The following is a 21401-nucleotide window of genomic DNA, read 5'->3' as shown; positions in this document are numbered from 1 at the left end:
TCACCTGTTGTAAACACGGTAGCTTCAGTTGTGTTCAGAAAGAAAACTTATTGACTACAAGATGCCTTTGGTAGCAATGTGGTCCCCATAGCAGGGTAATTCACAGTTAAGTAGAAAGTCTTCCAGCTTTTTCTGCTCCCTGTGATATGAGAACCCAAATTTTTAAACACCCCCTAATAACACTGAGCAGCAGGCTACATCTGTACTGCCATGCATTGAGGACACTCTACCTGTATCTTTGCCTCCATAAACATGTGCAATCTTTAAAGCTTTCAGGACATACAGTAAAGTCATCCCTACTTATACTATAAATGCACTTAACATTGAAGAAAGTATTCCTCAAACTCTGGCATCCAAACTACCAAAAATTACAACAATGGTTAGCAGACAAGGAGGAGCTTTTGCTTGGGTAAATCAGGGTTTGAGAGACTAGTACCAAATTTACCAAGATAATCAAATGCTTTTTGGAGTCCATATTACCAGGCTGAAGTGCATGGATTATGTCTAACATTTCCTCTGGAAATATGACATTGAGTGTATTTTATGTTGCTAGTGTGAAGTCATTCATATAAGTTTAACTGATTATGAGTTGTGTCCATTTACATGTTTCCTAAAATAGGGATGTTTAGATATCTGAGGGGGTGTGTGTGTGTGTGTGTGTGTGTGTGTGTGTGTGTGTGTGTGTGTGTGTATGAATGAGACATGTAAGATAGATGATAGCCTAGAATAACAAAACTGTTGTCATTTAGTCACAATAATTAGTAATGTGTCTTTATTCACTGATATGTACTCTGTATTTAGTAAATCTAAAATGTCTGCTTCTCCTAATAAACTGAACTCGGTATAACCTCTAGTGTCAGAGTCTAGATGCCTCCTTTGGTGATTAGTAAGCAGCTATAGGAAGTCCTCAGGCAACCTACCATCTTAATACCACAGAAAATGAAACCTAGAAATACTATGCAATAAGCAAAATAAATTCCTTTCTTTATATTAAAAACCAAAATCCAAACTAAAAAATGCAATTACCCTTATAAAATATCCCCTATAAAGAATTTTTAGCATTAGTAAGTCTAAAGATTAACAGGTTAATCTATAAATTATTCCTATATGAGGTACTTTTTAAAAATCTCACAAAAATTGTTTATTCTTGATAATTTCCTTTATTCCTACAAAGCATGTATTTCTACTCATTCAAGTGATTATATGAAAATAATTTACACGTATTTTCAGTGTTACTGATAACCAGTTTTATTGTTCTAGAGATCCACTGCTTGTTATACATATAGTACTGATGAATGAGGTAGAATATATACATGGGTTTGCACCGGTTTAAATAAGGATAAGTGTAGGTGTATCATTCACATACCTGGACTTGTATGTTTTGTTTTGTACTTTTAATGTGAGAGTAAATATTTGGGGAAGAAAAATATTCTACACAATTTCTTGCACTAGAAAGTAAGACTTCAGAAATGAATTTTGTCTCAAACATATGTTCATCTCAGGAATAGGCTCGAGATTCTAGGACATATGCCCATGGGCAAAAAATGAGAGGGACAAGTAGTGAGGGAGATGGGGGGGATGGCTCAGTGGTTAAGACCACCGGTTGCTCTTCCATAGGACTTTGGTTCAATTCCCAGAACCCACAATGCAGCTCACAACTGTAACTCCACTTCTAGGGGATCTGATGCCTACATCTGGAGTCTACAAACACTGCACACACATGCTACAGACATACATGCAGGCAAAACTCATTTTAAAAGTTCACTATTTCCTACAGCTCAAACTAGAGTCAGTAGCTCTGATATGAGAAAACTATTCTCAGTCCTTATAACTAGAAAAACTGCCTGTAATAATACTTAAGAAAAAATTAAGTGGAAAGTGCTTTTTACATATCTACTCTACGTTCCCTGGGTTGCCACAGTCCCCACCCACATAATATACTGAAATCACTGTGTGTGTATAGCATACCAAGCTCTCTGAGACACCGTGAAGAAAGTACTTTGGGTATCATAACTGGAAGTTTAAGTTTAAGAAAATGGATGTTTAGAGAACTATCAACTCGTTATGGCCTGAATTAAATGGCTCTGAACGTTGCAATCATCACCTTCCAGAAGAAGAAAATAAAGCAGCTCCTCGCTAACGTTTTTATATCAGAATCTTGCAATTCTACAAGAAAATTCTCAGTTAACACCAAATGATTCAACTAAATGATTTGGAAAACAAAGAAGTCTGTGAAGTGTCTTGCACAACTGAATTCTTGCCTATATGTGTTTCCAACCAGAGTAGCCAATCACCTAACTCTAAGACACCTGAGACTCAGTCCAGGAAGCCTGTAGAAATGCATACAGAATCAAAATCGAAGACTTAGATTTAATCCTGACATTCTAACTTGCTGGCTGTGGGGGCATCAGTTAATCATCTTAACCTCCGTAGAGAAAATTAAAGGATTAAACAAATGGATTTGACAGTGTTCAAATGTAAGGATAAAGATTCTAAAAATTAGCCAGTTTAAAAGCTTTCTTTCTTTTCTTTCTTGGATACTGTTTTAAAACCAATAGTTGGTATTTTCTTTTTTCAAAGATTTATTTATTATATATAACTACACTGTAGCTGTCTTCAGATACACCAGAACAGGGCATTGGATCTCATTACGGATGGTTGTGAGCCACCATGTGGTTGCTGGAATTTGAACTCAGGACCACTGGAAGAAAAGTCAGTGATCTTAACCACTGAGCCATGTCTCCAGCCCTAGTTGATATTTTCTAAACTATATGCAATAAACTATATCTACCAAAAGGTAATTTATTTCACTGATCCTCCTAAGAACACTCCAAAATATATTGTATCTCATCTTTACAAGTGAAGATGTGGAGAAGGAATAAAATATTCACTGCGATTTGTTTCATTTTTCAAAGTTGGGTTTTTTGTTTGTTTGTTTGTTTGTTTTGGGGTTTTGTGTTCTATAACCCTGTATATAACTTTATATAAACAATATAACTTCAGCTGAAGACTCCCATAAACACTGGTGCAGTGAGTGAGCTATTGTCTTAAACGTACTATAAAAATATGCCTGACCTAGTGGAATGAATAGTTATTGAAGTCTTTCATGTGCCAGTCATGATGCCAGGCATTCCCAAAATTCATTTCAACTGATTCTTCTAAGAACTCTCTAAAATAGGTTCTATCTCTTTAGAGCGATGAATAGTATAAAACAGGAATAAAATATCATCCACTATTAGGGCAGTTGGTACATCTCAGCAGTAGTTTACTTAACATATGCAAGGCCCCAGGACCACAATAAACAAACAAACAAATAAAATACAAAAAGAAATTTCCTGGGTTCAGTCCCCAGCTCCGAAAAAAAGAACCAAAAAAAAAAAAAAGAAAGAAAGAAAAGAAAAGAAATTTGCTTCGCCTCAGTCATCTTTCTCTATCACAGACTTGAGCATGCCTACATGAGGAGAAATACAGAACAGTATTACCTGGTGAATGGAGCATGACAGCTGGGAACATAGGCATAGGAGTTAGACTCCTGGTGCTAAGCCTCTGAGGTTTAGTTTCTCCATTTGCAAACGAGGTTAATAACAGTAATCTTCATAACATAGTAAGTTGGTTCATAAAGCAGTTTCTACCCAACATGTGGTATATGGCTAATACATAATGTATTATTATCATGTGCATCCCTTTTTTCCCTACTCAAAACCTTCACAGCAGCTAGCCTAAATCTCTACATATCAGACTCATCATTATTACAGTTTTGCTTTTGGTCTTACTCTTCTTCTCACTAATAATAAATCACACTCATCCTTCAAATTCCAAATCACATGAGAAGCATTTTCTGACCTCCAGTACATGGTTATTTTCTTCCTTCTCTGAACAACTCTTTATACTGCCAAGGGATTCAAATTTTAGAAATCACTCAACTTCTAGAAATTAATTTGCAAGGGCTTGGAAGACAGAAGAAATCACATTCCTGATTTTTAAATAGAAACTGAGGCCCCAAGAATGCCTATGGTAATGACACAAATTGCTGGCAGCACAGAGATGTAAATGTTTGAACACTGTTTCCACTGTACAACAGTAGTTTTGTTTTCCTTGAGATTTCACAGAAGTTCTTAGAACTGAAAGCATTCACACACAGACACACACACACACACACACACACACACACACACACACACACACAACATACACAAATGCACTCTACAAATGTTTTTACCAAGTATTTTACTGGTTTTATTGCTTTCATAGGAGCTATCACTCTAGAATTAGGAGCTGTTTGTTCTGGGTTATTAAGTTATAGGAGCTAGTTGGGAACAACCCTAAGCTATAAGGTAAAGGCATAAATAAAAAAACAAACAAATAACATTGTTTTTTCATTTTCTTTCTAAGAGTTAAAATGACAAAGAATACAGCACTTAATACATGAAATGCTCAACAACAGTTTTTCATCGGGAGGAGACAGGGACTAGAAACCATAGTACATTGTTATATATCTCTAGAGTCACATCGTAAGATGCAAAATAAGAAAGGACTCGGTCTACATCATTGGAACCTAACAAAGTATAAAGGAAAAACAGTTTGGAGCTATATTATCGTTTTAATATTGGGGTCCTCCAAAGACTCAAGTCTATGACAGAGAAGAGTATCTCTATTTCCTCCCAAAAAGGCCCAAGTATCCTTGTACAGGATTAAATTAAGCTGGAGTCATTATAGAAAACGGTTGGGATCCTTAAACAGAGAAGCAGATAAGAGGCTTATATTCTAGAAAATGATAGAAAATGAACTTCAGTTGTTCTTCAAGAACTGGAATGGGAAAATGGTCCCATACCAGTCTATCGTTCAGAAGAAGGAAAGACAAGACTCTACAGTGAGAAAGACACAAGTAAGTAAAGTCATCTCTGAGTTGCAGAGGAGCAGAGGATATGAAGCTATTCTCTGGGAGGTGAAAGCAATCATGGAAGCATTTCTCCTCACCAGAGAGGCGACTTAGACTCACAGTGAGCCTATCAACACACTCACTAAGGAAGAGTATAAGGTGCAGATATCAAACAATAACAATTAATGCCATCATAGCAACTTACAGTTTATAAAAGTATTTGCAAATATAGCCAGGGCTGGTAGCATAGGCCTGTGATTGTAGATATACGGAAAGCTGAGGCAGGATGGCAAATTCAGGTCTTCCATGAACTACAGAATGAGTTCAAGCTCATCCTAGAACTACTTCGAGAAGCCCTATCTCAAACGAAAGATAGCTAAAGATTAAAATTCATTAGTCAAGCACTTACCCAGCATACTTGAGGTTCTAGGTTCAATCCACAGTACTGTAAAAATAAATAATTCATTAACCATTAATTAGCTATCTTGGTTGATGTGACTGATGTTTGTTTTTCATATTTATAAAAAAACTGAAGAAATGATTTTGCTCATCATTGATAACTTTGTAAGTTTTTAATGAATCACTGTTCAATTCTCAAGTTAATTATTAAAAGCCTTCTTTGACCTATCTAAACTTAAATAAAAGTTATAGTCATTAGATCAAGGATAGCAGTAGACACCTTCCAGAAAGGCTGACTGTTCTAGAGTCAATACCATGAACCAAACATCCTAAGCCTTCCTGACTACTAACATGGACTCCTGTTGAACTATGAGTGAATCAAAGAGAAATACATGGTAGCTGAGCTTCAGGACCCCACAGCTCAACTGTTGTCAGGACCAACATGATTAACACACCCAGAGTTTACTGTGCCTGATTCATGAGGTTTGGTCTGTGTTTGACATAACTCCTCATGAACTCCTTCTGCCTGGGTTTCATTGTGCATGTGTACTCTGTGAAGTCTGGTAAGCAATACTGGGCACAGGCCCACCTTCACTACAAAGTGCCTGAACATTAGTTTCCTGATTTCTTTTAGCATCCTTATGACTATTATCTGAATCATTATTATCTCCACCAGGACTTCTGTGGCAGACTTTGAAGCTATTTCAAAAAAGATATCACATTCTAAATTTTAAGTCTTACCAAGTGCTCAATTGTTCACAGCTACCCCTCGCCTTGGTGGAGGCCTAACCCTTTACATCATACATGAAAATATTACTCTCACATATCTGTCTACAGTAGATTCAAAAAATGTACATGGTGAAAACCTTTTTTTTAATGTTACAAGTCATTTCCTTCAAGGGAATCCTAGAACTGTTGAAGGTGAAGAGATGAGACAGGCATATATGGTATTTGACCCATAAAAGCATGTATGTAGGATAGGCAAGCCCCTTAAAATATACTATTATAACATGAGGGCTACAGTTACAAGTATATTCTAGTCATGATTTTTGTTAAGTGGGTGTATTATAACTGTTCTTGCTGTGCTGAGGGAAACTGTAAACTATGTGAAATGATGGATATAGTAATATGTTCCTCTAGCATAACCGTTTCACTATATGGGTATCACATAACACCAACTCTGTAAACTAGGCAAGCCTTGCATTTGCAATTCTTCTCCCTCAGATTCACACTAACTGGGATTGCAGGCCTGCACCACAAGGCCTGGCTGCATACATAAAAATCTTCTTAGAAATTGTAAAGTGCTAGAACTATTAAAGCATTACTGTTAAATAAAACATTATAACACAGTGAGTTAACTATTACAAGAAGTAAACAGTCATACTGGTTGTTTGACAAAATGAAACACATCTAAGGAAGGATTAGCGACAGCCCTGTGTCTTCAGAACTTCATGAGCAATGACAGTGAAGAAAGGCCTTTCTAGCTGTGCAGTGGTAGTATAAATAAGCATAAATGACAGCACGGAGACATGGCACATTTGGTTACCTCAAGCAGTCTAGCATGGCTACATCAAACAGGTAGAGAATCAAAGAAAAATAAAACTGAAGAATCAAGCAAACTCAAGATCTGATCATGAAGGTTTGCTGTCTTTGATTATTTGTCAACCATAATGCTATTTTGATTCTCCAAAATGCTAGTCTATCATTACACAATTTATAACTAACTTGTTTCTTTTGATTAAAATAAATATATTGTTTGTGGTAGTTTTGAAGAGTCCTTGTAGATCAGCAAATTAAACCAGTCCTGTACTTCTATTAAGCAGGAAGCTCATAAGAGCTATTTGGAGGGGTTGGGGATTTAGCTCAGTGGTAGAGCGCTTGCCTAGCAAGCACAAGGCCCTGGGTTCGGTCCTCAGCTCCTGGAAAAAAAAAAGAGCTATTTGGAGAAGTTACACAAAACTTTGGTAAAAATACAGGCAAAGCAGTAACACATAGAAACTACTTCTCTAGAAAAAAAGATAAGTAACTTAGATGGCTCAAGACTAGAATTTTACACTCAGGGAAAGAATGAAGCAAGAAGGAAAGATTAGCTTAAGAAAAATGGCCCCTTGAAAGTCAATTGACAACATAGGTAAGTAAGAGGAATTTGATCTTATATTTTATTCCATTTGCCTTCACTCAATTAGAACTGCTATGGTCCAAATAATGTATCCCACTGGTAATGGGAGGTCATAGCTTTCACAATCAGAGCTAAACCTCTAAAGATGGTTGGTTTTTGGAGTTTGGAAACTAGTAATTAGTCTTCCATACACACAATCTAAAGCTTATATGAAGCTTTCTGAAGAGAAAAATGGTTGATTTCCAATATATAACACATGTCTGTGGTGGTCTGAATGAGAATGGCCCCCACATTCATAGATTCAAATTAACACTTACTTGGTCACCAGAGAATGGCACTATTTGAAAGAATTAGGAGTTGATGCCTTGTTAAAGGAAGTGCATCACTGGGGGGTGGGGGGGTGGACTTTGAGGTTGCAAAAAGACCATACCAAGTTCAGAGTCTCTCTCTTCCTGATGCCTATGAATCTGGATATATAACTCTCAACTACTTCTCAAGCACCATATCTGGCTACATGCTGCTATGCTTTTTGCCATGATGATAATGGACTGAACCTCTGATACTGTAAGCCCAATTAAATGCTTCCTTTATAAGAGTCGTCATGGTCATGGTTTCTCTTCACAGCAATAGAACACTGACTAATAAAATGTTTCATCTTAAAATAATTTTCTATGGACAATGTTCCCTTCTATCCTTTTTTTTCCTAATCTCCCAATCTTTTTATGCTCTGGTAGAACTCAATATGGCAATCAATAATTGATATACTTCAAAGTATGTGAAGTAATTATGATGTATGGAAGGATATAAAGATTAATAAAATACTAAGTGGAGACAGACAAACAGATGTTATATCTGGGGATAAAGATATTCATGGACTTGGGCCAGCCAGATGACTCAGAAGATGAAGGCATTTGCCATCAATGCCTCAATTTGATCCTTAGAACCTACCTGGTGGAAGTACAGAACTAATTCCATCTAGAAAGTGTCCTCTGACCTCCACATGGCATACATACACAATAAATAAATAAATAACATGGAGAGACAGACAGACAGACAGACAGACAGACATAGGCTTGAAAGAGGATACCCAGCACACAACACAGTCTAGGTCATTTGAAAGGGGTGTCTATAAAAGTAGACCGGATCTCAAATCAGAAATGTAAATTTGCTCAGGCAACAAAATGAAAGAAGAACAAAGGTAATTACCTCAGGAGTTAACAGCTAGACAAAAATAAGAAAGAATGGCACATGTACAGACTTCCATTTTAGAATTACAAAAAAATAATGTTTGGGAATGGTTAGAAGGAGGTTGGAGAACAAAGAGGTCAAATCACAGGAGGACCATGAACTTTACCTATAAGACATAAGAAGCTACAGAAAGCTCTAAGCAAAGGACTAAAATGTCAAATTTACATTCAAACAGCTCTTCAAATTGTTAAGTAGAAATTATGGAGAGACTTGCAGGTGTTCTGGACAAAAGTCAAGGAGGATCTGAGGTAAGTAGTCATTGTTATGGTGATTTAAAAGAGAATGGCTCCCAGAAGCATATATACTTGGTCCTCAGTTGGTGGAACTCTTCAGGAAGGATTAGGGGATGTGTCCTTTCTGTAGGAAGTGTGCCAATGGGAGTAGGTTTCGAAGATTCAAAAGACTTGCATTCCCAGTATGTCTCTCTGCCTCCTGCTTATGGATCAAGATATGAGTGTGTGTAGTAGCGTATGACTTAAATGCCAGCACTAGGGAACCAGTAGGATCTGTGAGTTAGAAGTTTACCTGGTCTACAGTGAGTTCCAGGACAACCAGCACTAAATAGGGAGAGCATATTTAGTCTCAAAACAAGCTCTCGGTTGTTCCTGCTAATGTGTCATTGTTCTACCGTCATAGACTAACAGTCCAAAACTGTAAAACCAATTAAACCTCTCTTTTATAAACGGCCTTGATCATGGTGTTTCATCACAGCAATAGAAAAGAAACTAAAACATTGTGTATCTCTAAGTAAAACAGAGCATGAGAAGAACTGGGATAGAGAAAAAAGAAAAGAAATTCGATATTGGAACAAATGACCTGGAGCTGCCTTTAACTACCTAGCTAGAAATGTCAAGCAGCCCACTGAACCAATAAAGATCAAGACAAATTTCTGATTAAAGGTTAAAAAAGATGGGGGGGGGGGGTGCGAGGTGATCACATTGAGGAAATGGCATCTTGAGAATAGATGGACCAGTGAAAAAATGTCAAATGGAAAAAGAAAGTGACTGGAAAATAGTCCCCTGAGGAACAACTCCATCTAATTAAAAAAAAAAAAAAGCAAAGAAATTTAAGAAGACAGCAAAGAAGGCAGTGCTCAGAGGCCAGGAAACTTTTAATATTGTCAAACACCAAGAAATGACCTTCTCAGTAGGTTTCAGCAGTTCAATGCCTGAACAAGACCAAATATCTGCATTGCAAAACAGACGAGACACCCAGAAAGTGTGGGGATGAATAATTATGGGATAAGAAAGTAGAAACAGAAGAGGCGATCAGTAAAAAATGGGAACATGAGTAGGGTGACAAAGAAAGAAGGAAGGAAAGAAGAAAAGGAAAGGAAAGAAAGAAATCTACAGAACGAGACTTTTTAAATACGTGGTACTTTCATCCTCTGAGAACAGAGTAAGGAAATATTAAAAAATACACAAACCAAGAGCACTCCAAACTAAGGCAAATGAACAATAACATCACAGGATCCTCAGTCCAGCACAACTGCAGAGAGAAGAGGATCAAGAGAATGGTGAAAGTACCCAGGAGAACACCAACAGGAGTCTGAAAGAGATGCTGCAGCTTATGAAGCAAGAAGGTAAGCATAGCGAGCAGTGCGTCAGAGAAGAACATTAAGAAGAAACTAAATTATAAGATCCGAGGATGCTTTGTTTGTTTTGCTCATAAGTACTTGGAAAGCAAAATGAACAATGGACTAGGTAAGGGGAAGAATATAAGCAACATCTTTTAAATACATTCTGCTTACCTTTCTTGAATTTCCCTCTTAACCCCCTTGCCTTAATGGTCACAAACGAAATGGAAGCCATTTTAGCATTTATGTTATTAAAATAAGAATTTATGTAATCCTGTCCCTAAATTGTTGAAGACAACCAAATCAAATAAATAATGCTTCTTTCTAGAAAGAAAATAAATAAATATTTTTTTTAAAAATAGCTATCGCTTCTCGGCCTTTTGGCTAAGATCAAGTGTAAAAATAGCTGAGGTAGTGAAATGGCTCATTGGGTAAAAATGACACATTTAATTCCGGCCTGATACTGGTGTTAAATCTCTAGCAATGAATATCATATGAGGAAAAACTCTCACAATTGTCCTCTAACCTCCACAAGTGCATTGTGGCATAAGCACATACACATACATACACTCACTACACAAATTTAAAAAGAAACCAGTCAGGTTCAGTGGCACATGCCTATAATCCCAGTATGCAGAGGCTGAGGCAAGAGACCAGGAGTGTGAGGCCTGCCTGAACTACAACAATGAGTCAAACCCAATCTGGGCTACTCAGAAAAACCACATCTTAAAAAAACAAAAAAAAACAAAAAAAAACAAACAAACAAAAAAAAAAACAAAAAAAAACCACTAACCAGCAGCACTGGGAAGGAAAAGACAGGTGGAACCCTGCAGCTCCCTGGTCAAAAAGTCTTAGTGATTCTGAGAGTTCTAGACTCATTGAGATCCTGTTTCAAAAAACAAGGTTTAGAGTCATAGGGTAAAATAGACAAAATTGATCTCCGGCCTACACACACACTTATATACACATACACAAACACACACATATGCATAAGTATATGTATACATGTAAATGTGTATATAGGTATATCCTACACACATACATGTAATATAGGAACATGTACATAAGCACATACCACACACGCACACACACACATGCACACACTCACATACACACACATGAACATGCACACATACACATGTACACACACATACACGATGGGGAGGTGCCCAAACAGATTGGATACCTACAACTATAAAATGGGGATGTAGAATGAAGCATAGCATTGGTGGCTCATCTTTTACAAAATGCTTTTTTGGAACCATATTTATTCCTTACAACAGTATTTGAAATATATTCTCACAACAGCATTTTTAAATATATACACTGTTTATATTGTTGTGTCCATCTTTCAGATAAAAAAAGCTAATTTTATCTATTTTATTCCACAATCCAGAATGGTGTTTGGCATATAGCAGCCTCACACTGAAACACTATCAAATAAGAGAAAGGAAAAGCTAAAAAGATTATGTAATTCTGATAGTCATATTGTTAATGGTGGAGTCAGAGCTCAATTTTAGGTCTTCTGGTCCTCAGTCCTGTATCTTCATATTGCCTCAAACTGATGAAGAAAAAAAAAGGCAGGGGTAGCTGAAATATAATATTAATTTATATTATAAAATTCTGGGGGCTGGGGATTTAGCTCAGTGGTAGAGCGCTTACCTAGGAAGCGCAAGGCCCTGGGTTCGGTCCCCAGCTCCGAAAAAAAAAAAGAACCAAAAAAAATAAAATAAAATTCTGTAAGATGACTAAGATTTCTTAAATAGCTCTTGTAAAGAAATAATAACAAACTTGGTATAGCCTTCTATTCCTAAATGCATAGACGTGCCTAGACTTCAGAGATCTGTGTTAGTTATTCACTTTATTCTCTCCAAGGTAACCTGCCCTGTTCTCAGCTACCTCTTCCTGCTGTACTGAAGCAATACTAGGAGGAATCACTCCTAGATCATCCATCATGTCCTCTAAAGTGGCAATGTTATAGCCTTTTGGTCTTTAATTCCAACTACATGGGAAGAACAGGCATGCAATGCAACCCAATATGCACACACAGAAAACATCACCTAATCTATTTAGAGATTCACACATGGCAGGAGTGCCTTGAATTAGATGGAGATTATAGAGAGCCCTCAACCTGTGGCCACTGCATTTAAACATGTCCTTACTCCACACAATAGGCATGATCCTTAAAGCCCTGCGTGTATCATCTATTTGTAAATACCATAATAGGAAACACACCGGGTGGCTACTACTTAAAATGAATCATATGGTATACATTATTGCAAAATAAATCATCTTTATATATGGAAAGGATTTATAGCTAGGTATGGTAGTTCTCATCTATAATCCTAGAACTCAGGAGGCTGAGGCAGAAGAACTGCCATAGTTCCTGAGTTCCAGGTCAGCCCAAAATACAAAGCAGAAGCTCTATCTCAACAAACAAACAAACAAACAAACAAACAAAACAACTTGTGATGGAAAATTTTGTAATTTTGTATCTAATCTAATCCAAGCTTCAGTATAAGCTAGCTAATTGACAGCTATTTTCCTGAGTCTATTTATCTGCTAAATGGATATTGTATCTACTACTCAGGACCACCGTGAAGATAAAATGAGAAAAGGGATATGGATATGTTGAGTAAACTGTGAACACAAAACACACAACAGGAATCAAGAGATAAATTTTGTTCAACAACAGAATGCATACAAAATAGAGGCCAGACACTGGTAGCACAGGCTTTTAATCTCAAAACTTGGGAGACAGAAACAGGAGGATCTCTGTAAATTCAAGGTCAGCCTGGTCTACAGAGGGAGGTCCAGGACAGCAAGAGCTGGGGGGAAAAAAGTCTTTGGTTTTTATCAAGGGAAGAGAATTCAGCCAAAAGAGTTCCTTAATGAAACACGCACAACAAACATTACAGGATTAGCTCTTTTTCCCCCTCAGAAATCAAGTGGTTGAGAAACTGTAAATTGGTACTAAATATAGACTACTCAAAAGTGTGCTTTTCGTTCAAAGAATTATAGATACTACCAACACAGAAAAAGTTAGAGAAGAAACGATCTTACAGAATGTGTGTTACAATCCTTTTAGTTGGCAAATTTTAGAAAATCAAAGTCTAGAGCTGCAAAGTGGTTTACCTCAGAATCATGATGTACATTTTATGCAACGTTTCCAATCATAGTATATCCATCCCAATAATCTATCCCTGTGCTATCTTAACACTTTATGCATACTAGTTAACACAGTATACTAAAAAGCTGTGTAAATGCCTGCCCTTTCCTCAGGGAACAGGAAGATCCCAACAGATACATACACCCAATCTATCCTATATTCCCAGCACGTGGTTTGTGTTCCATGGTGCGATGAACCATATTCCAGTTAAAACTGTTTTGTACATTTTAGAAACAAGCATAACCCTTCTGGAGATTTTCCTGCTTAATTAGCAAGATATTTTAGCAAAATTTGTTAGAAGGCTAATGCTACTGAACTGAATTTGATTACAGGAAGTCAGTAAGTAATCTTGGATACATAAGAACAGTAAGATAGGAAAGGGTTCCTGAAGAGGTCATCATTATAACACAGGTCCTAGGAACATTAGCAGATTTTTGGATTTTTATGACTAGGTCTTCAAGAGTATCTTTCAACAATTTTAGAATGACTTATGCTGAAACATCAACAACCCACTAACAGTATGATTTCTGCCCTGGCTATTATGTGATATGCTAAGTGCTCCAAACAACTCCTCCATGACTCTTTAAAGAGAGGGAGGGGCTGAAGAGATGGCTCAGCTGTCAAGCGCCCTTCCTGCTCTGGCAGAAGACCCAAAGTGGGTTTCCTGCACCTGCATCAGGCAGCTCACAACAGCCTGTAACTGCAGATCCAAAGAAATTGATGTCTTCTTCTGTCCTCCTTGGGCACCTGCACAAATATACACAGGTAAATATATAAATATATATATATGTATATATATATATATAGCTTTAAAAAAGAATTGAAGGAGATACAAAAGTATTTTTAAGAAAGGTACAATAGATTGACAGGTTAAGACACTTGATATCAAACCTACTAATCCAATCCCAGGGTCCACATGGTAGAAGGAAAGAACTTATTCCCCCAAGTTGTCTTTGCCCTTCCAATGTATACCATGGCATGTGCACCATCTCTCCCTTCTTCCCTCCATCTCTGACATAAACAATAAATAAATGCAAAATTTCACATACTTTTAAGGAGAGTCTAAATTGGAGATTTTCCTTAAATAGTGAATTAAGAAAGAAAAATTATACGTTGAAAGATGTGTTCTAATTTCCCATTTTGTTTTTTACTTCTTTTTTAAGATTTATAGGTGGGGAGAGGGAGGAGGGGGTGCCTGTGGAGGCCAGAAGAGGACATGGGATTCCAGGGAGCTGGACATAGAGGTAGAGCTTCCTGACGTGAGTGCTGAGATCTGATCTGGCCTCTGTAAGAGGAGCAGGTGCTTTTACTGCTGAGTCATCTCTCCAGCTTTTTACCCTTTGACCTTGACCTTCAACAGATTGTTTCATTTCTCTAGGCTAAATGATTATTTAGTTTCCTTCAAGTTTAATTATAAAATCGAAAGCCCCCACCAACAGTTGAGAGAAATGAGAATAAATATGAAGGGACAAAAAGTTAGAGGCTGAAATTACAAATTCTGGTTTTGGTTATGTCAGTAACTAGTCTAATAACCTTGAGGAAGTCACTTGACATTCTTCACACCAATATTTTCCCATTTGTAAGTATCCCAAATAACCAGTTATAGTTCAGCTATATCCTAGAAGTTTAAAATATTAACTATTATTGCTATAAACAATGAAATTCTATAAGAACGTTATGTTCCTACTAATTAGGAATACGAGACATAATATCTGTCAAAAATAAAACCTAAACTTCCTTTGATTCCACCCCTCCTGAGTTCCAATCCAAATATTTCCCTAGAGCCACTCATGAGCACTGATCCAAACAGGCTCCAAATCTTTCATTCCGTTATTCTTAATAAAATGCTCAAAAGCTAGCCATCAAAAACAAAAACTCTGGGGCCAGAGAGATGGCTCAGGAGTTGAGAGCACCGACTGTTCTTCCAGAGGTCCTGAGTTCAATTCCCAGCAACCACATGGTGGCTTACAACATTGGTAATGAGATCTGATGCCCAATTCTGGTGTGTCTGAAGACAGCTACAGTGTACTCATATGCATAACATAAATAAATATTTAGAAAAAATGTTAAACTCTGAACTTGACACGGTGGCACGCGCCTTTAATTCCAGCACTTAAGAGGCAGCAGGTGGATCTCTATGAGTTGGAGACCAGTCTGGTCTATGAATTAAGTTCCAGGACAGCAGAGATATGCAGAGAAACCATGTCTTGAAACACATAGAAATTCTGTATATCACATCAATCTAATCTCTTTGTGACCTCCTTTTTAGGCACTGTTTATATTCTCTTATGGACGAAGCCAAACCTGCTTCTCTTAAATCAAGTTTCTTTGAAGTCTCATTTCTTCCTTTCATTTCCACTCTCGTCTGTGTTTGTCCCTTCTTCCTTACACATAGTCTCATTAGCTCAAAACAATCATCTTGCCTCAGCCTCTTGAGTGCTGAAACAGCAGGTATGAGACACGACTCAACTGTACCACACATTCTTTTAAATCACCTGATGACCACAAAGAACAAATGACATTTTCAGAACTTAATATAACATCTTGTATACAGTAATTGCTCAGTAAATGATAGGAGTTGTCACATTGCACACTAATAGCACTAATCACATATCTGTCAGTTTAGTATGTCTCAAATTTGATTATGAGGATCAAATACAAAATACATTTCAGTGGGTAGAAAGTAGGATCTGAATTCTATTCTTCAAAATGCTTCTGGTTGATGCCAGTGCTGTTGATCCAAGGGCCATATTTTGAATACAAGAAGTAGACTTTAGCAAGCTTTTTAAAAATGTATACAAATTTTATCTGCTCAGCTGGATAGTAAGCTCTTAGAAGACATATTATTTATCATTTGTCTTAACAAATGTACCCTATAAAGATACTGTTGACTTATTGTTATCTGTGGTTTCTAGATAATCAAGAATATCTTTGCCATACTGATTTTCAAATCAAATGCTAAACTGTGCCAACAGGAAAAGCTTACTTGACAACTGGAGTCACAGTTGCTTGATTGAATGAAGACAGGGAGAATCTGGTAGAAAACTTTACCTGTTCACCAGTGAGGACATATTAGAAGCAAAACGTGCCAACTGATCACCTTCTCTATGATAAAGTGTAAAGATCATTAAAGTGAAACCTTAAGTGCACTTCAAACTTAGCTATAAACAAAGAGATGTGTATTTGGGGCAATGCAAAAACCAATAGTGTGTGTGTGTGTGTGTGTGTGTGTGTGTGTGAGAGAGAGAGAGAGAGAGAGAGAGAGAGAGAGAGAGAGAAAGAGAGAGAGAGAGAACGAACAAGCTTGATTTAATTCTTAGTGGCACACACACACGTATTTTTCAATAAACTTTTAGTAAGCAATTAATCTAAAGCTCTCAGGTTACGTTGAAATTTCAAGGAAAAGAAAGACATACCCTCCAGTTTTCTCATGAACCAGGTCAGAAGTCAGGGCTCCATGTTACACTGCCCATAATTACACTGATAAGAAATTCAAAGGAATCTTCTGTATATTAACACAGATCTGAAAAGCTACCTGTTTTAAGATTTTTTTTAAAGATTTATTTATTTTATTTATATGTGAGTACACACACTGTAGTTGGTCCTCAGACAATTCAGAAGAGAGCATCCTGTTACATAAGGGGTTGTGAGCCACCATGTGGTTGCTGGGAATTGAACTCAGGACCTCTGAAAGAGCAGTCAGTGCTCTTATCCACTGAGCCATCTTGCAGCCCAAGATTTCTTTTAAATGTGAAATTATTTAGATGCTTGTTAAAACTCTCTTTATGTTAGCATTCTATAATTCAGATGGGAACAATACATTTAAATTCTACTGGGATACTCCATTCTTCCTACTCGAACAGCATAAAAATGGCATTGGGTATATGTAACACCTGCTTACTCAGTTCTGTCTATGTAGCTTAAACTATAAGACAAATTATTTAAATTAGTCTCCAGAACAAAAAGCACCCTTGTAAGCTACTGTGTTTGTCAGAAGCAGCCACCTGCTCCTTAATTCAGAGACCTTTCAATAAAACCACTCATCAATATTTAACTAAGGTGTTTTAAACAAATTTAGACATGTTAGAAGATGACAAAATTCTTGGAATTGCTATTACCTACAAAAACACAGAAGCACAGAACTACCATCAAGCGCAGACTCAAACTTGGCTTAAGAGTTTTAATAAATCAATGTTATTACTCCAGAGAAAACCATAAGGCATTTGAGAGTCAGCCCACAGGAAAGTGAATCCTATTACTTCCATCAGAAGTCGAGTCTCTAGGGCAAAGTAGATTCTCGGTTTATACCAGGCACTCTTCCTAGAAAATAACCCTATCCAAGGAGAATTTCAAATCTCAACTCTCTCATTTCTAAATAAACAGATGCACTGTGAGCCTCGACATACTCAACACTTATCCACCTATCTGTAGGTATCTAACTAGCAATTAGAACCAAGAAAATAGCTTCAGTTGGGTAAGAGATCGGAACAAAGCTCACAAGAATCAGATTCATCCACAGAAAAATGAAATGTCAATGTTAGTCTCATTCCTCCCTATTTCCTGGCTTTTCTTTATGATTCATTTTTTTAACTGTTCACCAGTAACTCTCAATGTCACTGATTTCTGTTTTTCCTTTTTTTTTCTTCTTTTTTTCTTTTCTTTTTTTTTCTTTTCTTTCTTCTTTTTTTTTTTTCTCGGAGCTGAGGACTGAACCCAGGGCCTTGCGCTTGCTAGGCAAGCGCTCTACCACTGAGCTAAATCCCCAACTACTAACTTCTGAAATAGTCTTAATAACTCTAGATTCCTTTGTTAGCTGTCTCAGATATCTATTGGGTGACCCAAACCAGTGAGTCTTTCAAAAGGTCCCCAACATTGTCTAACCCCAAAAAGTGAGTGTATTGTTACTATATATGGTAGTAACATTCTAATAATGAGACAATACAGAAGGAAACCAAGCAGTCCTAAAGTCAAAATGTTACTGTACCATTTGTTAACTGGATAGCTGTAAGCTCAACACTTACCTTTCCTAAGTCTCAGTTTTCTGGTGAAGACCCAATAGAATATCACATTAAGAGTCCTTACTAGAGAATCTGACATACAGTGGGTGTTTAAATTGCCCATGCTTGCTTTCCCTTCCTCCTGAACAAACACTTGTTGATTTGAACTGAGAGTGATCCTTCCAGGAGACTGCTAGTGGCACTACTGTCATACTTTCCCTGTTACCCTCCTCTTGGTATTCCCCATGACCTTTGTTATTTCCTGATAAAGGTCTTTTCCACTCTACTACCTTGAAAAGTAAGGGCCAAACACACAACCCACCCAAAGGAAATGATTCCAGTATGGTAACAGCAGGAGGACATGCAGCTCCAGGTAACATGTCACTTCCACCAGCTCATACCAGCACTCCTTCCCTCCCTCCCTCCCTAGAGTCTCAGTGAAGGGATAGCAGAGAAAGCACAGCAGGGAAGCAGCTAAAAGAGAAATAAACAGCTCTGGGGTCATGTCTTCCTCTTGCGAAGAACTCTTAGGTGTGGGCACCAATTGACCTCATCCCCTTAGGAAAAACAAAACAAACACAAACCCTTCCTCACATTACTAAAGAAAAAAATACCTCAGACTCCTGGCCTTTTCTTATTTCCATACCCACCAGTCAGCCCACCATTCACCATTGCTTTAGTCAGCTTCCTACTGGATCAAAGGAACCACTCTGAAGCTCTTAATTAGTCTTCAGTGGACCTCATTCATGTGTTTCTCAACTAAACCTAGCACCTTCCCCAATCTTCCCCATTCCCTATATCTCTTTAAAAAGAAAAAGAAAAGCATTCTTAAAGTTTCCCCTTTACTGCATTAAAGCCAATCATTTTATCTGTGCCCTTTAACAATCTATAATATTTTTACTCATGATTCAGCTGAAAAAGCCAACATCGTTTACACACAAACACAGGACCACACACACACACACACACACACACACACACACACACACACACACACGGGGGGGGGGAGGGAGAGAGGAGGGAGAGAAGGGAAGAGGGGGGAGAGAGAACAAAATTTTAAAAACATACATCCCCTCCATGCTGCATATATACAATAATCAATCTCATTATTTTTAAATAGATGTCAATCACACTCAGAGCACATCTGTGATCTAACCTACCTTGATGTCAATACAGGTACAGGTTTAAAAAAAAAAACAAACAACGACAACAACAACAAATACCTATCGATTTTAAATACTAATATCCACTTCCAATTCATTCCAGACCTTGCAGACTAGAATCTTTTTTGGTGTCCTTTATTTGATGGCCATCTGGGACCATTTTCACCTTAGCTTATATGTGTCTAAACTATTAAGTCTGCCCCCCCCCATAAGTATTTTTTGTTTTGTGTTTTGGTTTTTTATTAGTTCTTTGAGGATGTTGTACAACCTGTTTTGATATTTGCCCTTCCTCCCCCAACTCTTTTCAGATCCATCCCCCCTTCTCTTCCCACCCAACTTTGTGGTGTCCCCATCATCATGGCCAATATGTGCTGCCTAATATTCTTAGCTGTGTGCCCCTCCTGTGGTCGACTTATCACTATTTTTAAGCCCCATAGGTGCTTAATGAAGTAGCTTGCTTTGCCACCAGCCTGGAGGCCACTGAATCCTTTACCTCAGGACCCGGTCTCTGGGAGGTCGGTGCCTACCCTCGCCCCTCCCACACAGGGACACCTGCTCGTCCCGGGTGCTCTCCCGGGTAACCTCGAGGGTCCATCTTCACACCCTGCCCCCGGTGGACCCCGCAGGGGCCTACCAGTCGGTGTGCGGCTCGTCGACCACCAGCAGCACCTTGGCCTTCCTGGAAGCGGCCGAAGGCGCGGGCGCGTCCACCAGGCCGGCGGAGGCGGCCGTCTGCTTCACGGCTTGCGACAGCGAGCTGAAGAAGCTGCTGCCCACCGACGGCGTCGGCGCGGGCTGCGGCGCCGGCTGCGGCGCGGGTGCCTGGGCGGGTGGCGGCCTGCGCTCGGGGCCAGGCGAGGCAGCTGAGGTGGCCGCCGACGCGGTAGCGGTACCGGGGCCAGGGGCGGGTGGGGGCTGCTGCGGCTCCGGGCGCTGAAGGTCAGTCATGTAGCCATTGGGCAGGTTGGCAATGAAGCTGCTGTCCGACAGCCGGCGCCTCAGGAAGTTCATCATCTGGCTTGAGGGACTGAGGGCGCTCGAGGCGGCGGGCCAGGCGGCGCGGAGAGGACGGCGCGGGGCGACCAAAGGTGGTCCGCGTCTCCGTGAGCCCAGCAGACAGCCGCGGCGCTCTGGGTCTGGGGAGCGAGCCCGCTAGCGAGAGAGCAGTGGGCGGTGCCAAGGGCGTGGCTACTTCTGTCTCCGCCCCTCTCCGCAGAGCCTGCTCCGCCCCCGCCTACTCGCGCGCACCCCTCCTTCAGGCTCTGGCGCAAAGGGAGAGTCTGCCCTGCCCCTAGCGGAGCGTGACTGTGTGGGAACCAGGCGCTCTTGCAGTGTGGCGGGAAGGGAAGCCTAGAGTCTCCCACCATCACCACCTTCGTGGTTTGAAGAGGAGAGTGGCGTCCCACTTCCAGGCGAAGATACCATCCTAATGCCATCTAGGTAGAAGAGGTGTCAGCTTCCCTACCCTGAGGTGAGAGAAAAAGAGCTACACCCGCCTCTCCTCCCCCACCCCCAACCCGGGCTCTGGCGTGTGTACACGCGCGCGCACACTCAAGCGCACCATTCAGTGAGCAAAACCAAGCATCTCCTTTCCTGAAGCTCAGGACAAATATGCCAACGGCCCCAACTTTCAAATGAGAAGGAATAGACTAATCTGTTGCTGCTAACTCACACCCTGTATGCTGAGACCTAAATAAATGAATGAATGAAAAAATAGATAAAAGCTGCCTACCCATGCTGAGTGGGAAAATCTTTCCCAGACCCAAGAAGAGGGAATCCAGACCACAGTAAAGTAAAGGGCTATCTCATCCTCCTTGAGGAAGAAGGAACCTAAGCAGAGCCTCTCCACAC

At 39.1% G+C, this 21401-nt stretch overlaps 1 protein-coding gene and 1 pseudogene across 2 annotated transcripts in view; one reads left to right on the top strand and one right to left on the bottom strand.

Moving 5' to 3' along the window:
• Syn2 (synapsin II) overlaps nucleotides 1–20688 on the bottom strand; it is a 158157-nt gene extending 137469 nt beyond the window's left edge. For both annotated transcript variants that reach the window (NM_001034020.2, NM_019159.2), the window contains 1 exon segment: nucleotides 20185–20688. In NM_001034020.2, the coding sequence (NP_001029192.2) occupies nucleotides 20185–20564 (380 nt within the window). In that variant the 5' untranslated portion in view covers nucleotides 20565–20688.
• Nucleotides 5594–6012, top strand: LOC147995025 (interferon-induced transmembrane protein 2 pseudogene; annotated as a pseudogene).
• Nucleotides 20689–21401: the final 713 nt, after the last annotated feature.

Source organism: Rattus norvegicus, chromosome 4 (assembly GCF_021556685.1).
Source record: "Rattus norvegicus strain SHRSP/BbbUtx chromosome 4, alternate assembly SHRSP_T2T, whole genome shotgun sequence".
In the NCBI taxonomy this organism is placed as follows: Eukaryota; Metazoa; Chordata; class Mammalia; order Rodentia; family Muridae; genus Rattus; species Rattus norvegicus.
The sequence above is the reverse complement of the archived record's forward strand: the minus strand, read 5'-3'. Positions and strand labels throughout refer to the sequence as shown.